The sequence below is a fragment of the Gracilinanus agilis genome, chromosome 6, assembly GCF_016433145.1.
Source record: "Gracilinanus agilis isolate LMUSP501 chromosome 6, AgileGrace, whole genome shotgun sequence".
Taxonomy (NCBI): domain Eukaryota; kingdom Metazoa; phylum Chordata; class Mammalia; order Didelphimorphia; family Didelphidae; genus Gracilinanus; species Gracilinanus agilis.
The window spans coordinates 1,212,756-1,233,327 of record NC_058135.1 but is presented as its reverse complement, the minus strand read 5'-3'; the positions used below and the strand labels follow the sequence as shown (position 1 = coordinate 1,233,327).

The following is a 20,572-nucleotide window of genomic DNA, read 5'->3' as shown; positions in this document are numbered from 1 at the left end:
TCCTTAGAGGGAAACTGACCTTGGGCTAACATTTGGGAGTTAACATTTCTTCTAGAAAACTAGGTTTTAGCAAACAACAGAAACTGGTCACCAACTATGTTGCTAACCTCTGAGTATAGAAAATGTCTCTTTCAGCGGTTCTTATGCATGTGCTGATTGTTTGTGCAAAAACCATGAAGTCAGAGGGGGGAGACGGATTGGCCGGGCAGAGGAAGGATTCAGAGAGATGAAATTCGATGGTCATTGTTTTAAGATGATAAAATGTCTTTGGAGCTCTGGATCGTAGCACATTCGCGGGCTCGACAAACTCTTAAAGTCAAGTGTAAGCAATGACATGAGAGTTGAGTGGAAAAGAATTGGTCTTCTTGCATCCTACCAGGCACTGCCTGTGTTTGAGGGCCCTCGTGAAACCCTGGCCTAGGAATCCAGAATCGTAGCTCTTCCGCTGCCTCATCCACACACTGAGCCTCTCGTGAGCCTCTCCTTCCACTTCTTTGTTAGCTTCATTTCCTGCCTCGGGACAGGGGATTCCTTAGAAATACTTAGAGCACCTGCTCGACTGGGCTGTTGTTGCAAGACTCAAATGAGATAATACATGGACAAATGCTTTGAACAAATAAAGCATTAGACGGTGGTAAAGACTCAAAACCATTTACACCAAGCACGAGAAATCCGTTTATGAGATTATTTTTGCCAAGAACATACATACGTGGAGAAAAGTTATCGAAATAAGGCAAACAGAGAGCATAGCGTCCATTTGAATTTCCCTCAAAACGAAACCACCCAAAGTGAGAGAGGTTCATTTCCTTTTCCCCCTGTGGTTCCTTTAGATTGGGGGTGGAGAGGGCTGTGGCTAGAGGCAAGGAGACTCCTTTTGTGTCCCTCTTTAGGGATAAACTTACTCGTTGCTGTGTGACCCTCAGCAAGCGATACAGCCTCTGTTTCCTCATCTTCAAAATAGGGATGATGACAACCAGCATCTGATTCACAGGGTTGTAAATGCAAGCTGTTAAAGGGACTCTGAGGCATAATGAAATAGTGCCATCTAGCACATCGCACTCACTTTATGTTAATGGCAAGGCCAGGCGGTATCTCTAGAATAATAGCACAAAGTTCTTTCCCCAGTCAGAGCAAAGCTATAGCAATAGTGAGGTCATCTGTTAACTCGGTGTGTGGAAATTAGGAGGCCAACATCTCTGGCTGGAAGGACAAAGAGCGAACTTTGCTTTCTCCCAAAAAGGACAACAAATCCTTAGACCGAATCGATGTGATCAAGCAGAACTAATCCCTACCTCAGCCAGGTCCAAAAAAAAAAAAAAAAAAGTCATTCTGCATCCTCTCTCTGTCAAGAGGCAGGTAGCATGTGCCATTCATCCTCTGAAATAGTGAGCTACCTTTCTTTAAAGAAGGACAAAGTTTAATTTTTAACAAATCCCTGGTTGATACTCATGTCCATGAACAGGAACTTATAGTATATCTTTTAGATGGCAGGCTGGAGACAAATAAGTGTTTATTGTTTAGAAGCAAAGCTGTTTTATCAGTACTGAGGATATTAATTGCACTTAGAAGCAACTGAACACTCTTGGTGAATTGGGTTCAAATCTGACCTCAGACTCTTGCCAGCTGCGTGACCCTGGACAAGTCCCTTAACCCCAGTTGCCTGACCCTCACTGCTCTTCTGCCTTGGAACTGATACCGAGTATCCATTCTAAGACAGAAGGTAAGGATTTTTTTTTTTTTTTTTTTTTACAAAGAAGAGAAAACTATAATAAATCCCTTAAGAAGTCATTGATGTTTGCTGGATTTTTACAAAAGTATTCTTAGTTGTTGGAGTATGCTGTGACAATATCTTCTACGATATCCTTCGGTGCTGCTTTTTCTTGGCAAAACAATGTTCTCCAGTTGATTGCTTTAGTTTTGCTTGTCCCTAAGACACATGTTTGGAACGAAAGATGATGGAGTCATTTTGGACACTGCTACTGCTTTCAAGCTTGTTCTGCCATTTGATTCCCTGCTAAAACATTTGTTTGCGATTAACTAGAAACCATAGAACATTGACAGTTCTCTGGTCCTGGATTTAGGAAGAGTCTGATATGATATATCTCCATGTGTGTGATTTGGGATACTTGGAGAACTTTTATCATCGAATTTTAGAGCTCACAGAAACCTTAGAAATCCACTGAGCTCTACACCACTCATTCTGTAGATGAGCCTTGAGAGAGACGCTTCGATCACACAGTTCCTGGCAGTGAAGAGACTAGGAAGAACCAGGTCTCATGATTCTCGGTCTATCGGCCTGACTGTACCCCCGATCTGAAAAGTCTATGTCATCATCGTTTGAGATCCCCTGAAACCGATTGTAAAGTTTCCAGCCTTCCTCTTACACCATCTTTTAAAAATAGCCTGATGCTTTTTGTCCCTACATAAATCATCATTCAATTGAAAGGGACTTTAAAAGCCAGTTATCGAAAGCGTCCATTCGATATCTCTTTTTAGTGAGGTCAACAACATTTTAGGGAGATGTTCCCTTTGGAAAAAGAGCTCTTAGCCTTTTGGGAGCCTCCCCTTTAGTAGTTTGGTGAAATCTATAGTTCCCTTCTCAGATGAATATTTCTAATATTAAATGAATAATAGTAAACTAATAATAACAATATTATTCTTATTTAATAATATTATTAATAATTATCTAATAATAAACTAAGATACAAGGGAAACCAATTCTTTTGAAATAGCTATCACTGTTTTTGAAAAAGTTTAAAGGTGCCAAATTAAGACTCTAAGCTTAGACAGATTATGAACAGAAGAACTCTTATTAAACCTAGAAAAGAATCAACTTTCAGAAGCAGTGAAATAATGTTTCCATAAGCATTGTCATTTAGGCAGTGTATCCCCCCACCCCCTAGTGAATGCCCTCCTTACCCTGGAGTTAAACTTTTTTACTGCTACTTTTAAAAACATGACTCACTTCTGAATTCTTCTGAATTCCTCTTCTCTCTGAATAGAGTCCTCCCTTGTACTAAATGATTACAGTCAAGCAAGACAATTCCGCGTATTGGCCAAGTCTGGAATGGTCACCTCTCTGCTGAGAAGCAGGAAGAATACTTTTGCAGTCAGTCCTCGGAAACCATGATCCATGACGTGGACTATGGCAGTAGCCTCCTAATAGGTCTCCCCACCTCTTAACATTCTAGTTTATTATATACTGTTACCAGCTTTATCTTTCTCAAATAGACCTCTAGGGTACTTTGCTTTCTCTGCTGAGAAATCTCCAGTGTTTCCGTCAGCTATGGAATTATAGCTGAGCTATATTTGGATATATTTGGAGTGTGGCCTCTCTCTACCTTTCCCCGCTTCCTTGACAGAACCAGAGAAAGATAGAGGGTCTTTGAAAAGCCTGAGGCAAGGCCTCAGGGCCTGTGACAGCCTCCAAGAAGCCTAAGTGAGCACCCCATTTTGAGAAGCCATCGGGAAATAAGCATGCCTAGGGACAGGAAGGGCACCAGGGATGTCCCTTCTGCAGGGTAAATTGCCAGCTGAGGAGCCTCTCCCCCCCCCCCCCCCCATCCCTCACCCCCCAGTGCTGGCACCTTTTTGTAGTCTGACAGCGTTGTCTAGATTGCTGAGAGGTTAAGTGCTTGCCCTGGGTCATATAGCCAGTATGGGTCAGTAACAACACTTGAACCCAAGTCCTCTTGGCTCAGAGGTCTGCTAGGCTCTAGCTAAATTATCTTTCAGATCATTCTGTCTATTGAAATGTCCCATCCACCAATCCTTCCCTGCCTTCCCTTCCCTTCTGAAAACTTTAGGGATCCTTCTCCAATCCCTATCATGAAGGGCCTTTCCACTCCAGGAAGACTTGGGGCTCCTTTCTGCTTCCTCCTTTGTATGAAGTATGTCATTTCTCCCTCTCGTTTACAGTACCTTCCAGGGCTGTTTCTTTTACTTTCATATCCTCCACAGCAGGTAGGTAACACAACGGGCCTACAAGTTGTAGACGCTCATTAAACGTGTGAATACGTGATCAAAAGAGCCCAATAAATCATTATTGGAAACTCTGCAGACAGTAAAAAGCAAACATAGTAAACTAGCAAAACAAACTCAGTGGTATTTCTTGGAAATTTCTTGTTTTTTTCATTGCAGGATCTCCTGTTTACAGCATTTCTATAACTATAATTCTTCTTACAGATGGCTTCATTAGCGGTAACTAACTGGCCTAAACCTCTGCCACTAATTCCATGTCTTTCCTGGTCAACTGCTTCTGGGGTTTTTACTACGGTAATGTTCCTGCATTTCATATTTATTCAACTTTAAATATGTAGAAGTGGTAGTGAGTGAAGTGGCCCCTGTGTACGAGTGTTCGTTTTTCTGTTATTTTAGGGGGTGCTCAGTAAATCAGTCAATTGGAGGGAATTGGAGAAACAGTATTATACACAGACAGTTTATGAAGAAGAGATTTTCCACATGCTTGAATATTGTGGGGTAAGTCTATTCACATTTCTGCTATAAGTGGCTCCTTAGAGCACATACGGATTTCTTTGTAGGATGATTCATTGTTCCTTCTGCCTAAAAATATGAAAAATACCACTAACATTAAATTCGATGCGCATATATTTTAAAGGTGAGACAGTAGACCATGATTGGCTTATATTTCATAGATACTTGGTGTTTAAGGACAAATTCAAGTGTCGGGTTTTTAAAAAGTATTGTTTTCAGAAAATTCCCTTAAAGTCTCTTAGGAGAAAATTACTTATCTAAGAATAAACTTTCTTCTCTTTTGATCTAGTCAGATTTTCTTAATAGGAAAATGCAAGTTGATTTTTACTTTTGATAGAATCATTCAATCAGTAATCCTCTCCTAAGCATCTACTATATGTCTAGTACCAGAATCTAAAAGATAGAGTGTTTTGATTAGTCATCAGCTCTGTGTTGTCATGGTGGCAGCATGTTACAATAGCAACGATCCTAAATTTGGGGTTGAATTTTGACTTGCTTACTCCTTGTGTGACATTCCCTTAACTTCTCTGGGCCTCATTTTCATCAGCTGTATGAAGTAAATATTCAACAAGGTTCTTCCCAACTCTCAATCCTATGATTCCATCAAAAAAATAATGTTTCAACAAAGAGTGAAGAGAGTGAGGTGAGGAAGATAGACAAATATCCTGTTGAGCAAGAAATTCTCTTCCTAATATCTTCCCTGTCTTTCAAAAATAAGAAACATACAGGGGCAGCTGGGTGGCTCAGTGCATTGAGAGCCAAGCCCAGAGACGGGAGGTGCTAGGTTCAAATTTGGCCTCAGACACTGCCTAGCTGTGTGATCTTGGGCAAGTTACTTAACCCCCATTGCCTAGCCCTCTTCTGCCTTAGAACCCATACACTGTGTTGATTCTAAGACGGAAGAGAAGGGTTTTTTAAAAATAATAAAATAAGAAATATGCCCTTTAAAAAAAGAAAGAACTAGAACTTTGAAAATGCATTTAGGCCAATATGACTGCAAAGGAGGGTGGTGAATGTTGGAGGGGATGTGGCAAAATTGGGACCCTTATGCATTGTTGGTGGAGCTGTGAACTGATCCACCCATTCTGCAGGGCAATTTGGAGTTGTCCCTAAGGAGGCATAATACTGTGCATTCTCTGATATTATAATAGCACTACTGGATCTATAGCTCAGAGATTTAAAAACAAAACAAAACAAGGACCTACCTGGACAAAAATATTTATAACTGCTCTTTTTGTATTGGGTGACCCTCCATTAAGGAATGTCTGATCAAATCGTGGTATATGATAGTGATGGAATACTACTGTGCTATAAGGAATGATGGCAGGATGATTTCAGGAAGAGCTGGAAAGACCTTCATGGACTGATACAGAGTGAAATGAGCAGGACCAGGAGAACATCCTACATAGTCACAGCGATATTGTACAATGTTCAACTGTGGAAGATGTAGCTACTCTCTGCAATGCAATGATCTGGGACAGTTCTGAAGGACTTATGGTGGGGACCTCTGTCTGCTAGGTACTGCTGAGGTGTTTTCTTTTGTATTTATGTCTTGGGCTTCTTTCTCTGTCTTAGCTCTTTGGAGAGGATTCTATTTTGCTTTCTTGTCCTTCTAGTGTGCTTCCTGACTTTGGACTTTAGGTTGGTGCTGGGTTTGTGCACTTCTCAGGTATGTCTGGCCTGCCTTTGGGCCACTTCAATCCTTCTGCTGCTTTCACTGCTCTGCCCACTCCATCTCAGTTGTTTCGGCCTCTAGATGCTGGACTGGGGCACACTAATGTGCTCTTGACCAGACCCCATCCCTATTGTCTGCAAACCTCCGTGTCTCCCTAAGCTTCCTTGGGCGAAGAAAAATGACTTGCCATGATATTTCTTGGATTTCCCCATTAGAATTCCATCTGGGGCATTTTCGGGATGTTCCCTTGTGGGTGTCTCAATAAATCTGGAGGTTGCATCTTAATTTTATTATTATTTTTAAATAGCAAAAAGTGGGAAGGAGGGAGAGAGGTGGCAGGATAGCTCTTCCAGTGGTCTCCCTCCCCAGCAAGACTGAGGCAGCCCAGAGTCCAACCACATGCTCTCCTCAATCCAAGGTGTCTCGGGGAAAGAAGAGCCACTTCCTGTCCCGTTCCATATGGAGAAGCTAGGCTCTCTTCCTTCTTTTACTCGGCCAGCTGTACTTCCCTTCCCCGACTTGGTCATTTTTTATAGAAAGAATATCCTCTTTACAAGAGCAATAAGAACCTCGTGGTGCTTGATCAGGTAGATAACTCATTCCATCCCAGGGAAGAGTAAGTCTGCCAAAGCAATTTCCTGCTTTGGTACCAAATAGAGTATTTAGGCAGCTTTAGATGACTTTGGAGCGTACGCTCGCACACTGCTAGGTCCTTTAAAGAATATATGAATGCTCAGTTGGTTTCAGTCATATCTGCCTCTTTCTAACCCCATTTGGAGTTTTCTTGGCAAAGACACTGGAGGGGTTTGCCATTTCCTTCTCCAGCTCCTTTTACAGATGAGGAAACTGAGGCAGACAGGGTGAAGTGAGTTGCCCAGAGTCATCCTGCTAGGAAGACGACGATTCTTCCTGACTCCAGGCCTAGGCATTCTATCCACTGTGCCCCTCTCAATCTAAAATAAATATGTATACTCTTGATTTTTCATTGGCCTTCAAGTCTCCAAATCGTGACCAGTTCAAGTTTTATTTATGTCAGTAATGCAGATATCTGCAATTTTGCCGGCATCTCGGTGTCAGACTGAAAGCGTCTAACATAGGTCATCTTCCAGCGTTTCTGTGGCTGGAAAATTTGTCATCCAGAGGTCAGTCTCTGGCTTTAGCTAGCCTGGTCCAGAGATGACCGATATCCACTCTTGTCACAGACCCTGAACGTGGCAGGACCCCCGAGAGCTTGTTTCCTGCTCACAGAGGAGACACATTCAAGCCTTGGAATAGGACTTTAGGTGAGGTTTGGAAATTGTCCCCTCTGGTAGGTGCCACCTGAGAACCCATCAATTGGATTAAGAATGTGCTTGGTTTGTGACTATGGAGTGAAAGGTAAATGGATCTCAGTAATTATATCTTTGTAAAAATCCATTGCAAAAGCTTTGTGTTGAGAGAGTACATTTAGAGTTTATTTTCTTTCTTTCTTCTTACTGCCTCAACCTGGGTCATGAAAAAATGCTCCTCCTCCCCCCTAAAAAAGATAAATAAATATCTACACTCCAACTACAATGAAGAAAAATCTCTTCTCTCCCTTTTTTTTTAAACCCCCTTACCTTCCACCTTTGAATCAATAGTAAGTATTGGTTCCAAGGCAGAAGACCAGTAAGGGCATTGGAGATTAAGTGGCCTGCCCAGGGTCACATAGCTCAGAAGTGTCTGAGGCCAGATTTGGACCAAAGACCTCCTGTGTCTAGACCTAACTCAATCCACTGAGTCACCCCGCTGCCCACAGGATATCTTTGTGACTTGCCTTATACATCTTTGTTTCTTTCTCTTCTAAATCTGTTGTGAGTCGTGAGTTTCCAAGTACCACTTTGCCTTTGCCTTCCAAAAGGAAGAAGTAGGACTGTTGTACGGATGCTTCTACTTGATGCTCTTCAGAGATCTCTAGACCTCTAGATCGGATAGCATAGTGTCAGTGGCCTAACTCAGTCACGGACATTTTTGTAAGGCTGACAACAACCGTGTACTGAGAATGTGGAACCATCTTAAGCCCTACTTTTTAAAGGAAATTTATTAAGAAATGCCTTCTCATTATCCTGACCTTAAAGTCCTTTGGTCTCACCTGAAAGAGTAAGTCTTTATCAGGCCTCGGGCAGATTCCACAGGAAATGCATTGTCCCGAAATCCTCGATTTCTTCCTTATCGAAATGGCTAATCAGTTTCTAAAAGGTACCTTCATTTTGTCTTTGTTTCTAAACTCTATAAAATGGTCATTAGAAATGGCTTGAGTAAGAGAAAATGCCAACTTCCACCCTTTGGTTCCCTCCCGTCCCCAGAAGGTTTCTTCTTTTCCACTTCTGCAAATGAATGTTATTTACACTTTGTGTCCTGGAAAACTCGCACAACCTAGAAGGTAATAAAAGGTAAAAAGTCAAAGGACTGAAATTGCCTACGCCAGAGAGGTAAGCACTTAGTCTGCGCCAGGCACCGTGCCTGGTGATGCAGAGGAAGAGGAGAGAAGAAGGCTGCCGTGCTCTACAGAAGATGGAGCACATAAACACGTTCTCTGCATACAGGTGGTCAGCAGGAGGAAGACACCAGCATTAAGGGAAAGGCGAGATTTTAGCTGAGATTTAGAGGAGGCCACGGACATCAGGAGATGGGAATGAAGAAGGAGAGATCTTGGCATGGGGGATAGATAGCCAGTGGAAATCCCCGTAGTGGGGAGATGGAGGGTTTTGCACAAAAAAACCAACGATCAGATACTAATTTCTTTGTCACAGGCTTGTAATGCCAGATTTTTAAAATGTCCCCACTGATGTAGTCTGTTAAACAGACTGAGACACTTCCATTCCTCCTGTCAGGGTGTAAGCTGGGGTTCGACAGCCCATCTTCAGTTTTGCTTTGGTTTCCCCAAATGACAATAATGATAGCACCCACCTCCAGGGTCGTATGGATCAACTGAGATGATATTTGTGAAGTGCTTGGCGCACAGTAGGCACTACAGAAATGCTATTCTTCTCTTCATCATCAGCAGCAGCATTTTTCTGATAATTAACGATGGGGGGAAATGTTTTCCATTTAAAAATACTTAGATGGGTCCATGATCCAATTGATTCACGAGTTCCTGCTGATGATATGGGTTGCAGCCCATCTGTGCCTGCCTTTCCTGTCCATCTCTTGTCCAAGTCCTCCCAAAAGGTCACCACTTCAACATCATGTCTCTGTAGCCATTTTTTATTTTTTCGAAGCCCTTCCCATCCGTCTTAGAATCTCAATAGTGCGTATTGGTCCCAAGGCAGAAGAGGGGTAAGGGCTAGGCAATGGTCACACAGCTAGGAAGTCTCTGAGGCCACATTTGAACCCAGGGCCTCCCGTCTGTAAATGGAATTGCACGTCTCTGGACCTAGCTCTCATCCACTGAGGCACCCAGCTGCCCCCTCTGTAGCCATTGTTGCTGTAATTTTCGTTCCTTCTTTCATGCTGAAGACATCCTATTTCCACATCCAGAGCATTGCTCTTTCTTGGAAAACTTCATTTAAAAGGGTTTTGTCACCTCTAATAATAATTGTATTGCTGGTATTTCAGCCTGGTTAAATGCTTTAACTTAAGGAGTGTGTGTAGAAAAATTTGTGGCAGAAATAACCCTGCCTTCGACCCTCTTTGGGCCTAGGAGGATCACGAAGGTGGGTCTGCCTCCAGCTTTTGAAACTCTTGCACCAAGCATGGCATAGGCAAATGCCATTTCCAAATTCTATGACATATCATTCTGAGATCTCAGTGGTCTCACTTGATGGTAGCTGGATTTTAGTTCCTTCCTGTAGACTGATCCTTTTTTTTTTTTTAAGCAAAGAGGGTCAATAAGACCTCTTCTGTTAGTAAGGTATCTGATTCTTGAGGGCCTGTTCTGATTTCTCTTTTCCCTCCTTCCAACTCTTCAGACAGATTCTTTTAAAATGGGACAAGACTTTGTGAAACATTTCCCTCATAGTGTGGACAACCTGGCTGATTTTCATCTGACTCCTAGAACATTGGACCTAGATCTCAATGAATCGTTGTGTGTGAAATCTGCCCAGTGTGACACCTCGGGCAAGGCCTCCCTCAACACGGCATCAGAAGGCCTGGCGTTTGGAGACAAGATTCAGGCCCTGAGTGAAACGCTGTCCACGCAGAGCAGCGGCAAAGAGAGAGCCGCACAGCCGTCCGAACGCCCGTTCCGGGAAGGAAGAAGGCGGCGCAGCCTACAGAAGGAGTCCTTGATGTTCATGAAAGGCGTCATGGATGAATGCACCCATGTAGCAAACTTCTCAGGTACCGTTTTCCTGCAGCAGTTAAGTGGGTCCTCCATCTGCATGGCTGCAGCGTGGCTTACCCCGCTAGAAGCTCTAGACATTTTGGTCATTTTGATCCAAGGGTTTGGAAACTACCGAATTTGGCCCAGAAAGTGTCGGAATGTGGGGGTCCCCAGCATCTCACAGGGCATTCCACGCTGTGAAGGCTCTTCCCGAGGGCCCGATGGCTTAGCACAGAGCTTTGCAGGGAGCCAGCCTCTGAGAGTGGGTCCCTTTCCCCAGAAATGGCCAAAGAGACGTTGGATGGCCAGCTGCTGGCTGTCTGTGTTATAGAGGACATTGGGGAAGGCAAAGACGTATGGATAGGTTTTTTTAGGGCAGCAAAGTGGCACAAATAGAGCCCTGGGCCTGGAGTCAGCAAGACCCACGTTCCCATTTGGCCTCCAAGATGTACTAGGTGCATGACTGGGCGAGTGACCTAACTTCTTTCTGCTTCTTTTCCCCTCATCTGCCAAGGGAGTATAATGAGAGCAGCTGCCTCCCAGGGGGGTGGGTGTAGGGATCCCAGGAGATCACCATTGGGAAGCCCTTGGCACAGCACCTGGCATCTAGTAGGCCTCTCTAGAGATGTGTCTCTTACATAGCAAGCTCTCTGAGAAAGGAGCTTAGCATTTGGCAGTTGCAAAGTTCTAATGAGCAAAACCCCGTCCTTAGGAGTCAGAAAAAAAGGAAATGGAAGGTGCTGCACGTGTCCTGGTTATGTTGGGCCTCCGGTACCCTGGCGGGTGGGGGGGCACCTTCTCCTCCCTCAGGCTTGGAGCCAAGCTCCATCTCATCTGGGTTTTTGTTATTGCAATTCTGCGTATTTTACATCATGGTCCGCCTGCCTGTCACTTCCTGCTTCTGCAGGCTCCGCTTTACATCAATTTGTATCTGCCCTTGCTCCTCTCTCCTCTCCTTTGTCTCCTTGGTGGTGGTGGTGATGGTGCCGGCCCTCTCTAGGGCTGTAACGTGATGTGACCTGTCTCCTTTGATCCCCACAACATCCCTGGAGGGAGATGGCATCACCCCACTCTTACTGAGATGGATCAAAGGAAGGAACTTGCCCAGGCTCTCCCAGCTAAGCCTTAACTCCTGCCCGCCTCTTAGCACAGTGGTGTTTCAGGGTCCCTGGGGACAGACGTTTTAGGCCTGTTCTTCCCATCATTCCAATTTGTATTCCTGAAACGGTGGGACCAGTTTGCGGCCCCAGCAGGGCCTGCCTTACACAGTCCTCTCAGGTTCGCCTTTTTGTCCTCTGCTAATTCAGCAGTGAAACTTCAGGCTTTGTTTTGATTCACATTCCTCCTGTTAGTAATTTGGTCCATTTTTCTTGCTGTTGTGTGACAAGTGTGCAATTCTTCTGTTGAGAACTGTTTATTTCCCTCCTTTGACTTTCCCGCTGCGCCATGGCTTCTGTTAGTTGCTTGTATATCTTGGAGATCAGGTCCTTCTGAAAGATATTTGACTCCTGTTGTTTGGAGGTGCTTTTTCTAAAGATTGGTTTGGAAGGATTGTCAGGAAGAACTTTTTGGTCTCATGTCATCAAAATGATCTTTTTATCATTTAAATTTGAGGCAGTTTCATAATATTCCAGTACCTGAATTTTTCCTGACTTAGTCAATGGTAAATTCTCATGTTCATAAATAAACTTCCTTTTGAATTGTTTTTAATCCTTTGCATAGTTCCAGTTGACCCAAGCCTTATTATCGTGGTTCAAGCCAAAGAAGATGCCTATATTCCACGAACAGGAGTTCGAAGCCTTCAAGAAATTTGGCCTGGATGTGAAATTCGATACCTAGAAGGGGGCCATATTAGTGCTTACCTTTTCAAACAAGGGCTGTTCAGGTGAGGTGCTTAATCTAAACAGGGTTGTTGTTTTTTCTCTTCCCTTCACCAGCATAAATAAAATTCCTTGTTTGTTTTGTTTTGTTTTGTTTTTGTGACTAAGGTTAACTCTTTCCCATTCCTTTTGTCACTTCTTTCTCTTCATTTTCTTTTCCACTTTCAGCTGACCTCCTGGAGCTTTTCTTTGAACTTATTTTTTCTCCAACATTTTTTCAGTGATTAAAATGAAGACTCAGAATAGCATCCTTGTCCCCTTTCCAGTAGCACGGATAAATCGAATGCATCCTAGAACACGAAGAAAGAAAAGGAGAGGAGCAAGAGAGATTGTGAGGAGTCAGGGCTAGTGTCCCAGCTTAGCCCTGGAGGAGTAAAATTTTGGCCTGCAGACTTGGGGGGGGAGGGGGTTTGTATTTTATGGTAGGATAAGTGCCTGTTAGAGTTCACAGAACAGGGAAGTTGAAGACAAAAGTAGTGAATAGCTAGTGGCTAAAAGAGAGAACATGGACTTTGAAAGAGATGAGTGTTAAATAGCTCTAGAAGGGCAGGTTGCAACTAAAAGGATTGTGGAGGCCCTTCAATGGGTTTTTAATTTTCATGTGTTATTTTTGGGGATTCCAGAGGCCTGGGATCTGCGAATAGAAGCCATAGCTGAGCAGAAGTTGTTGAGGCTGGGGGTTCCGTCATTTGTGTCGGGCCACTTCCTTCTCTAGTGTGTCCTCGTTTTCCACATAAGGAACTGAGGCCAGTGGGGAGAGAGGGACCTACCCAAGGTCACACGGCTAGTAAGTCTTCCTGACTGCAGGCCCAGGGCTCTCCATCATCGCCCAAGCTGGCTGCCCTGAGCAGAACCGCCTCCTCAGGATTAGAGATGTCAAACTAGGAAATGGGATGTGGGGCCAGTTCCCTGTTCCCAGTCCTTAGTTCTATCCAAGCAGAGGCCAAACGACCTTTTGCCAAGGAGAGTGTAGAAAACTGGCCGAGGACCTTCGTGGTGTCGGGACATGTTTAGACGCTGTGAGAGGCGCAGGCAGAGGGCTTGTGTTTCTAACGTGACATTTTCTGCTTTGGACCTGCCAGCTGATCAGTTCCCAGCATCACCATTGCAAAACAAGATTAGCATGTTTCATGTTAGTTAGGTAGTCTGACCTTTCGGTTTTTGAATGCCAGGCAAATAGGTTTCTAGTGGTGTGAGAAGCCAGCTCTTACAGGTCCAGGTATCTTGGGGAGTGGAATGGTTAAGCTGCTTGAGACGAAATGAGAACAGCCAGAGACTCAGTAAGGCTTGCAGAGGCTGTTCTGTCTGCCATCTGCTGGCTTTATTGTTTATACCCTTTTTTCTTTCTTAAGATTACACATAGGGTTGGCATGGATTTCCAATACTCAACATTTCTTGTAGATAATGCATTAAGTCATACATTAACTTTTACTAAATTACAAAAATCATTTGAATAACAAAAGATGCACAGCTTGTCAAGAATAATTCATCACGAAATAACTGGGTTGGAAATTAACCTTCCCACCCATTTGCGAGGTACAAGGCATGCATTTCGGCTAGAAGAATGGCCAATTACATTTTAGCCAATCAGATTAAGCATGATTATACCTCTCTCTGTTTAGCTGCCTAATTAATGGAGATGCGTTATGCTAGTTGATTATACAATATATAATTAATCAGAATTCAAAGAATACAATAAATCCAAACCGGTCCAAATATTGTTTCAGTAATATAGCCTTTCATTTTTCAATATTTTTCGAAGGTAAGTTTGGTGTGCTCTCTTGCGGGGTTAATGAAAACAGTCCAGTATTGTGAGGAGGCGGCCTGCCTTAATTTTTCATTTTCTGTCCTCCCTGCATCATTCCATTTCAAGGATCATCAGGGTGGAGCTTGGAAGCAGTTCCAGACACCTGCGTGTGGAGATAGTAAAACCTGCGGTTTCTCTTTGGGGAATAGAAGTCTTTAAATATTAACTCACTGTTTGCTGGTCTGTTATGGAGGGACTTTTAGGGGAATATCTGTAATATGACATCTAAAGGTGGGGCTTTCCTGGGGCTGCGTAGAAATATTGATCACAATAATCCCTATAATGAGGAGTGTTAGTAAGAGAAGAGTCATGTGAGGGAATCTTGAATGGGGGTGACCATCCTCCCTAAAATCCACTCTGGAGTTCCAGGCTCCCACGTGAGAACTTGTCATTAAGGATGGGGTTTGATGTCCTCCGGCACAGTGGCCCAGAGACCTAAATGTTTCCTTCTTTTTAAACCCTTGACCTTCTATCTTAGTGTTAATACCCTGGCTGTTGATTCCAAGGCAGAAGAGCAGTAAAGGCAGTGGGCATTAAGGGACTTGCCCGGGGTCACACAGCTAGGAGGTTTCAGCTGTCAAATTTGAACCCAGGACCTTCCATTTCTGGTCCTGGCTCTATCCACTCTATCCACTGTCCACCCAGCTGCCCTCCTACATACTTTTGAAGGTACAAAGTCAAACGTGATCACTTCATGACAGACATGTAGCCATCCTGATGACCACTTGGGCGCAGCCAAGCTAAAATGGCAATAAAACAGATTCACCTGTCATGACGTAACATACAGTGGTGCTGCTGTGCTTTTGGCATTTTCTTCCAATAGTAGTGACTCATTTCCATGGTCTCTTCCTGAACTCCTCCTGGCTCTGGCGTGACTCGTTATCCTGGAGGGCAGCTTCAAGTTGATGAAGCTTGCCTTATTTGGGAATCATTTGAGCTTCTTTGTTTAGAAATACGATTGCCCAGAGAGCCTCATTTTCAGTGGATTGCTTATATTGTCATCCATTCTCTTTTAGGCAAGCCATCTACGATGCATTTGAGCGTTTTCTCCATAAATATGCTTATTGAATGTAGCTGGGATGATTATCCAGTTGGAGGCTCTTGTACCGGTGTCATTGTGGGAAGAACAAGCAAGCTACAGCATCTAGAAATGTGAATTCAGGTGGCATTTCAGGTTCGAAGATCTACCAAGTATATTTGATGAGAAATTTGCTAATAAGTTAATGAATAGAAATAGTTTTCTTTCGTATTGATATAAGTTTCACTCTAAGTAAATTAATTAATTCACAGGCCATCCAGTGATCATTGGAATGAAATTTCTTGATTGAATCCTCCAAGCTTCTATTGTATACATTTTGGAAAATATCTGGGTTTGCCTTTTGTTCTATGTTGAAGTCAGGAACCTCATTTTTTAGACTTAGTTAATTTTAAAGTATATCTGTGACTTTCCAAAACCATCTTAAAATCCATAAGAAATGGAACCATTTTAATAGTGCTTTAAGAATCAGAAATGTATGCCTATCCAGAAGAAATAAAAGCCAGATATAATGTCTCTGTGCTTTAATCTCAGCCAATGATTTTTCAGATATCACCCTGATAATCATAATCATAATAATGATTGTCAAGCCAAACCTCCTTTCCCTACTGTAAAACTTAGGAAGATGATAGGAAATTTGGCGAAATATATATATTTTTAATAACTAAGTGCTGTGTCATCAGTAGTTTTTTTCTGAGTGACCTTTTAGTTGTTGCCAGCTATTTTAACACATTTTATTTAATAATATTGTCACGTAAATTTGAGTGGTGTGTAATTACTGAACTGTTGGACTTGGTTTAGATTTTTTTGATGCGTAGAATTTAAGCTAAGACCTGCAATTTCACACCATAATTTTATTTTGTAATTTCTGTGTTTAATGGTCATGTGAGGTTTTGTTTTGTTGATCTATTTCACAGAAAATGCCAAATTCGGTAATTTATTAAGTTCTGAATTTTAATTTTAGTGTAGTTTTATGATCAGTGTGATCAACTTGGGAACTTTTTTAAATTGGAAAGGCACTGACTTCTGAATATGCATATTTTAGTAGTAGTTTCTCTTTATGTTTATCTTAACAAGTATAAAGCCAGAAGAGAGAAGCTTCCAAAAAACACTGTTTCTTTGGAGGATACTTAGGAAAATTACCAAGTCCTTCAAGTTGCCTTTGTTTTGAAATAGACCTATGTAGGAATTATATTAAAACAGCAGTTCATAACCTTGCAAGAATGTTTGATTATGTGCCTTTACGATGTAGAAATATTTTAATTTTGAATTCTACAAAATGCCAGTAAACAAGTATCATAAAATTACTTGGAAAGCTTAATTCTCATTAAAAACAAAAAACTGGAGAGTTTGCCCTGATATAGACATGTGTCCATTACATGAAGTTCTTCCACTAAATTCCTTTTGGAGGTAATGCAATATTTACTATCCAGCGATTAGCATTGTTATCTCATTTTCTTATGTAACACTATCCAGTAATTGAATTCTTTTGAAAGACTGGCTGTAGTGAAATGTGAGTTTGAGATTTTTTATTCAGTAACTTTTAAAAATGTATACTTTATGATTGGTAAAATGATTGTACTCCATTTCCTCATTTAATTCACTTTCAGATATGAAATTCTTTCTGTAGCTATTAAAAAAAATTTCTTCTTTGCTCACATATTTCTCTGCTAATGGATTTTGCGTGAAAAATAAAATTGCATATTTTGACTATTCACGTGAAAGGGGTTTTCCATGTCACTAGGTAATCTCTTTGAAAATGGTCTCTCTGTGAGCCCTGAGGACATTAATTTTTTAGAGCAGTGTTACAATGGAAGCTTTTTACTTGAAAAAAATATTAAATTAAAATTAGGAGAATGTTCCTCTGTTTATAACCAGACAGATGAATGCAAAGAAACCAATGTTGTTAACCTTTATGTATTACTTCAGCAAGGAATTTTATTTCCTTGTGCCATTTTGTCCTTGTCTGCCTTGATAAAGATCATTTGTAAATACTAGAGGAGTAGAAATTCACTTTGGTAAAGAAAAAGCTTCTGAATTTCAAGATTACAAAGTGAATCGACCATTTTAATGTGTACATTTTTTGATGATTTCTTATGGATGCCATTTTAACATGTGGTGCTTTCTAATTTGGGGTATGGAATGACTTCTGTAACTTTCAAATGGATACGATTTTCCTAACTGTTTATATTGTATAATAAAAGCCCATTTAAAAGTGCGGTTTTGTTTCTTCACTATTTGCTTAGAAAATGAAGTGCCCCTGCACCCCGTCCTGCCACCAGCACTACCGCCTCCAAAACAGGCTTCCCCGGAAGAGCCAGGCTTGGTAGGAAGCTTTAGCAGTGCTGGTGTTCATGGTAACGTGTGGTCTGAGAAAACACCGAGTCCCTCGCTCACCCACAAGGGAGTTAAAGTCCAAAGAAATGCCGATCTTTTAAAGACAAAGTTTTAGGAAACTTAGAACCAGTAAAGTTAGTAGAAGAGTAGGCTGAATTCCGGGAAGCCACAGACCCAAAACTCGGGCTACTGAAGCGTAAGGAGAGCAGTTCCCCCCACGTCGAGTCACCAGGCAGTTATTGTGTGCTTAGCACTCGGGGAGGAAAGCCAGAACCCAAACTCTGTGCTCTGAAGAGCTCACGGTGGAATGGGGACGCAGACAATGTGCACCTGGCCATGGACAAACAAGGTGCAGAGAAGCTGGAGGCGATCTCAGAGGAAAGGCACCAAGACTGAGGAAAGCCTGGAAGGCCTCCTGCAGAAAAGGCCCAGCCAGGGAGTTGGGAAGCTGAGAAGAGGAACCTCAGGAGACCCATGTGGTTGGATGGTGGACTGTGCCAAGGAGTCACTTGTAAGAAAAGCTTTAGGAGACTTTGCATTTGGTCCGGGAGGCCATTCAGGTCTGTGCTGTTGATTGAACTGTAGGGGTGGCCTGGAAAGATATGGGAAGATCACATTGGATAGGCTGATGGGAGGTGGCCTGGGGTGGAGACAGGCCCAACCAAAAGGCTTTAGCAGTGTGAACATAGAATGTGCTCCCCACCCCCAGGCCCTCGGACCCAGCTCCTCTGACCCCCATTTGCATGCTTAGGCTTTGTGGATGGACATGAAGCCCCAGGGGTAGAAGATAAAGGAGGCACTGTGGGAGCGCTTGTCCCTTGAACAGAGGCAGGGGAGCACCATGGCTGAGAGAGACAGCCATATGGAGAACCACAGGGTCAGGGTTAGGCTTCCTCTATTTCAAGTGATTATTAATAAGCTATAGAAAAGAAGAACCTGGAGTCTAATTGAGATCTAACAGCAGCAGTCCCTGGATGAGGCATGGACTTGCATCCCTGGGTACAGTGTCCCCAGACAGAAGGGCTAATGGGGTGGTAGAATAGGATTTCTATTGACTTGTATATGGGGAGAGGCTGAGAAATGCAAGCTTCTGGGGCCTGCTAGGTGATGGTACTCTTGACACTAATAGGGAAGTTAGGAGAAAAATGAATTCAGCTTTTGAATATTGAGCTGAAAGCCTACAAAACAGGCAAGGTGTCCAATAGGTAGCTCCTGGGGGTCGGAAGAAAGATTAGGGAGGGCTTGACAAATTAGATTCATCTGCATTGAGATGATAGTTCACTACTTTGGATCTGATGAAGTCCATCAAAATAGCCCAGAGGGAGGCCAGAGCAGAGCCTTGGGGGTTATGTATCCATGGTTAGCTAGTGTGAACTGGATGAAAATACGGCACAGAAGACTCCAAAGGAATGATCAGACAGGAGTAGAACCAGGAAAGAGATTGCCATGAAAAACTAAAGAGAATATAAAGAAGGAACAGGCAATTGACGGTATCAAAGGCACAGAGATCAGGAAGATTTCGGAAAAGCCATAAGATTTGGCAATTAGATCACTGGTGTAAATAGCTTTTGCAAATAACCGTCTTGTATTAAATAGCTTTTGCCAATAGCCATCTTGTGCCAACTGTAGCAGATTTTAGAATGCCCAGAGCTGGCATGAGACAGTGGAAGACTGTTGGAGCACCCAGATAAATAGAGCACCCCAAGGCAAAGGGACTCAGTTGTGAGTTAGGTGGGTGGCAAAGGGGAAAAGCTCTCTAGCCACACCAAGAAGTTTCACCACAGACTTGTGTTAGCTGTCACATTTTAGGGTCAATTGTTCAATACTGAAATCTGAATTATATTTGATCATCAACAGCCCTATTCTTCAAAAATATCAAGAAAAGTCATCTCTGAAGATCAATAACTATTTATAACCAGCCAGGTTTCATTCAGCTACTAGGTCAAGGTTGTCAAGCCAGAGTGGCAGAATTCTGTTCAAGGCTTTTCCCTAAGGGGACCTGCCTAACTTTATCAATTAGTTTTTAGGTAAGCTTAATCCTTTAAACCTCTATCCTCACCCATCAATCCTTGATCCTCACATCCTCAAGATATTCCTGTTACTTTCAAATTAAAATAGTTTCCTATTGCTGAGATCTGGTTTCTAGTCTAGTCCATCGTCTCCAAGAAGAATTCTCACTGTCTAGTTCTGACATTTGGGCTTGATTCCCTGGCTGAGGAGGATTTCTCAGGCAAATCATCAACTTTTGCCTGAGATTAACTCTAAATCAATTCAAGATCATCTGTATCAATTTGCAGTCAGATCAATATAACCAATAATCCATCAAGAAGATATTAAGATTTATATCCTCAAAGAAGTAGTGGTTTAGGCCTGTTGTCAGTTGGGAATTCTAACAGTCAGCCTTCTGACTCCCCAGAGGGAAATGCCTTTCAGCTGCTGAGCAGAGACCAGCCTTTTGAATATTATTCCTTCACTGGTCACTTTGTTTTCCAATTACATGTGATAATCTTCTCCGTATGTTTTCTGCAATTATGATATCCAAATTGCCTCCTTCCTCCCTAAGATGGTAAGCAGTTTGATCTGGGTTATTCATGCATGCTCTTGCAAAACATTACACATTAGTCATGTGAGAAGAGAATACATATATAAAACCAAAATCCAAAAATAGAAAATTTCACACAAAGTGAAAAATCATATGCTTTGATATGCATTTAGACTTCAAGAGTTCTTTCTCTGGAGATCAGTAGCATTCTTTGTCATAAACCTTCAGAATTACCTTGGATCGTTGTATTATTCGGAATGGCTAAGCTTTTCACAATTGGTCATTGTATAGTATTGCTGTTACTGTATACAGGATTCTCCTGATTCTGTGTACTTCACTCTGCATCAGTTCATGGAGTTTTTCTAGGTTTTTCTCAGATCATTCCTTCCAGTACACAATACATGTGAGATGCATTTTAGATGCAGTAAAAAGTAGATCAACAACCCTCCTCTTCTTGTCAGAAATTGAATACACACATTGCTGAAAAAGATTTCAATTCAACAAACATTTATTGAGCAT

General features: G+C 42.3%; 1 protein-coding gene across 1 annotated transcript in view; it reads left to right on the top strand.

The window, feature by feature from the left end:
• The window catches only part of ABHD18 (abhydrolase domain containing 18), a 47,859-nt gene extending 30,467 nt beyond the window's left edge, over positions 1–17,392 (top strand). The window contains exons 9-13 of the mRNA XM_044682325.1: positions 4,186–4,275; positions 4,378–4,479; positions 10,099–10,468; positions 12,174–12,336; positions 15,155–17,392. Coding sequence (XP_044538260.1) covers positions 4,186–4,275; positions 4,378–4,479; positions 10,099–10,468; positions 12,174–12,336; positions 15,155–15,206 — 777 coding nt within the window. The 3' untranslated portion in view covers positions 15,207–17,392. The remainder of the gene's footprint in view (positions 1–4,185; positions 4,276–4,377; positions 4,480–10,098; positions 10,469–12,173; positions 12,337–15,154) is intronic.
• Positions 17,393–20,572: the final 3,180 nt, after the last annotated feature.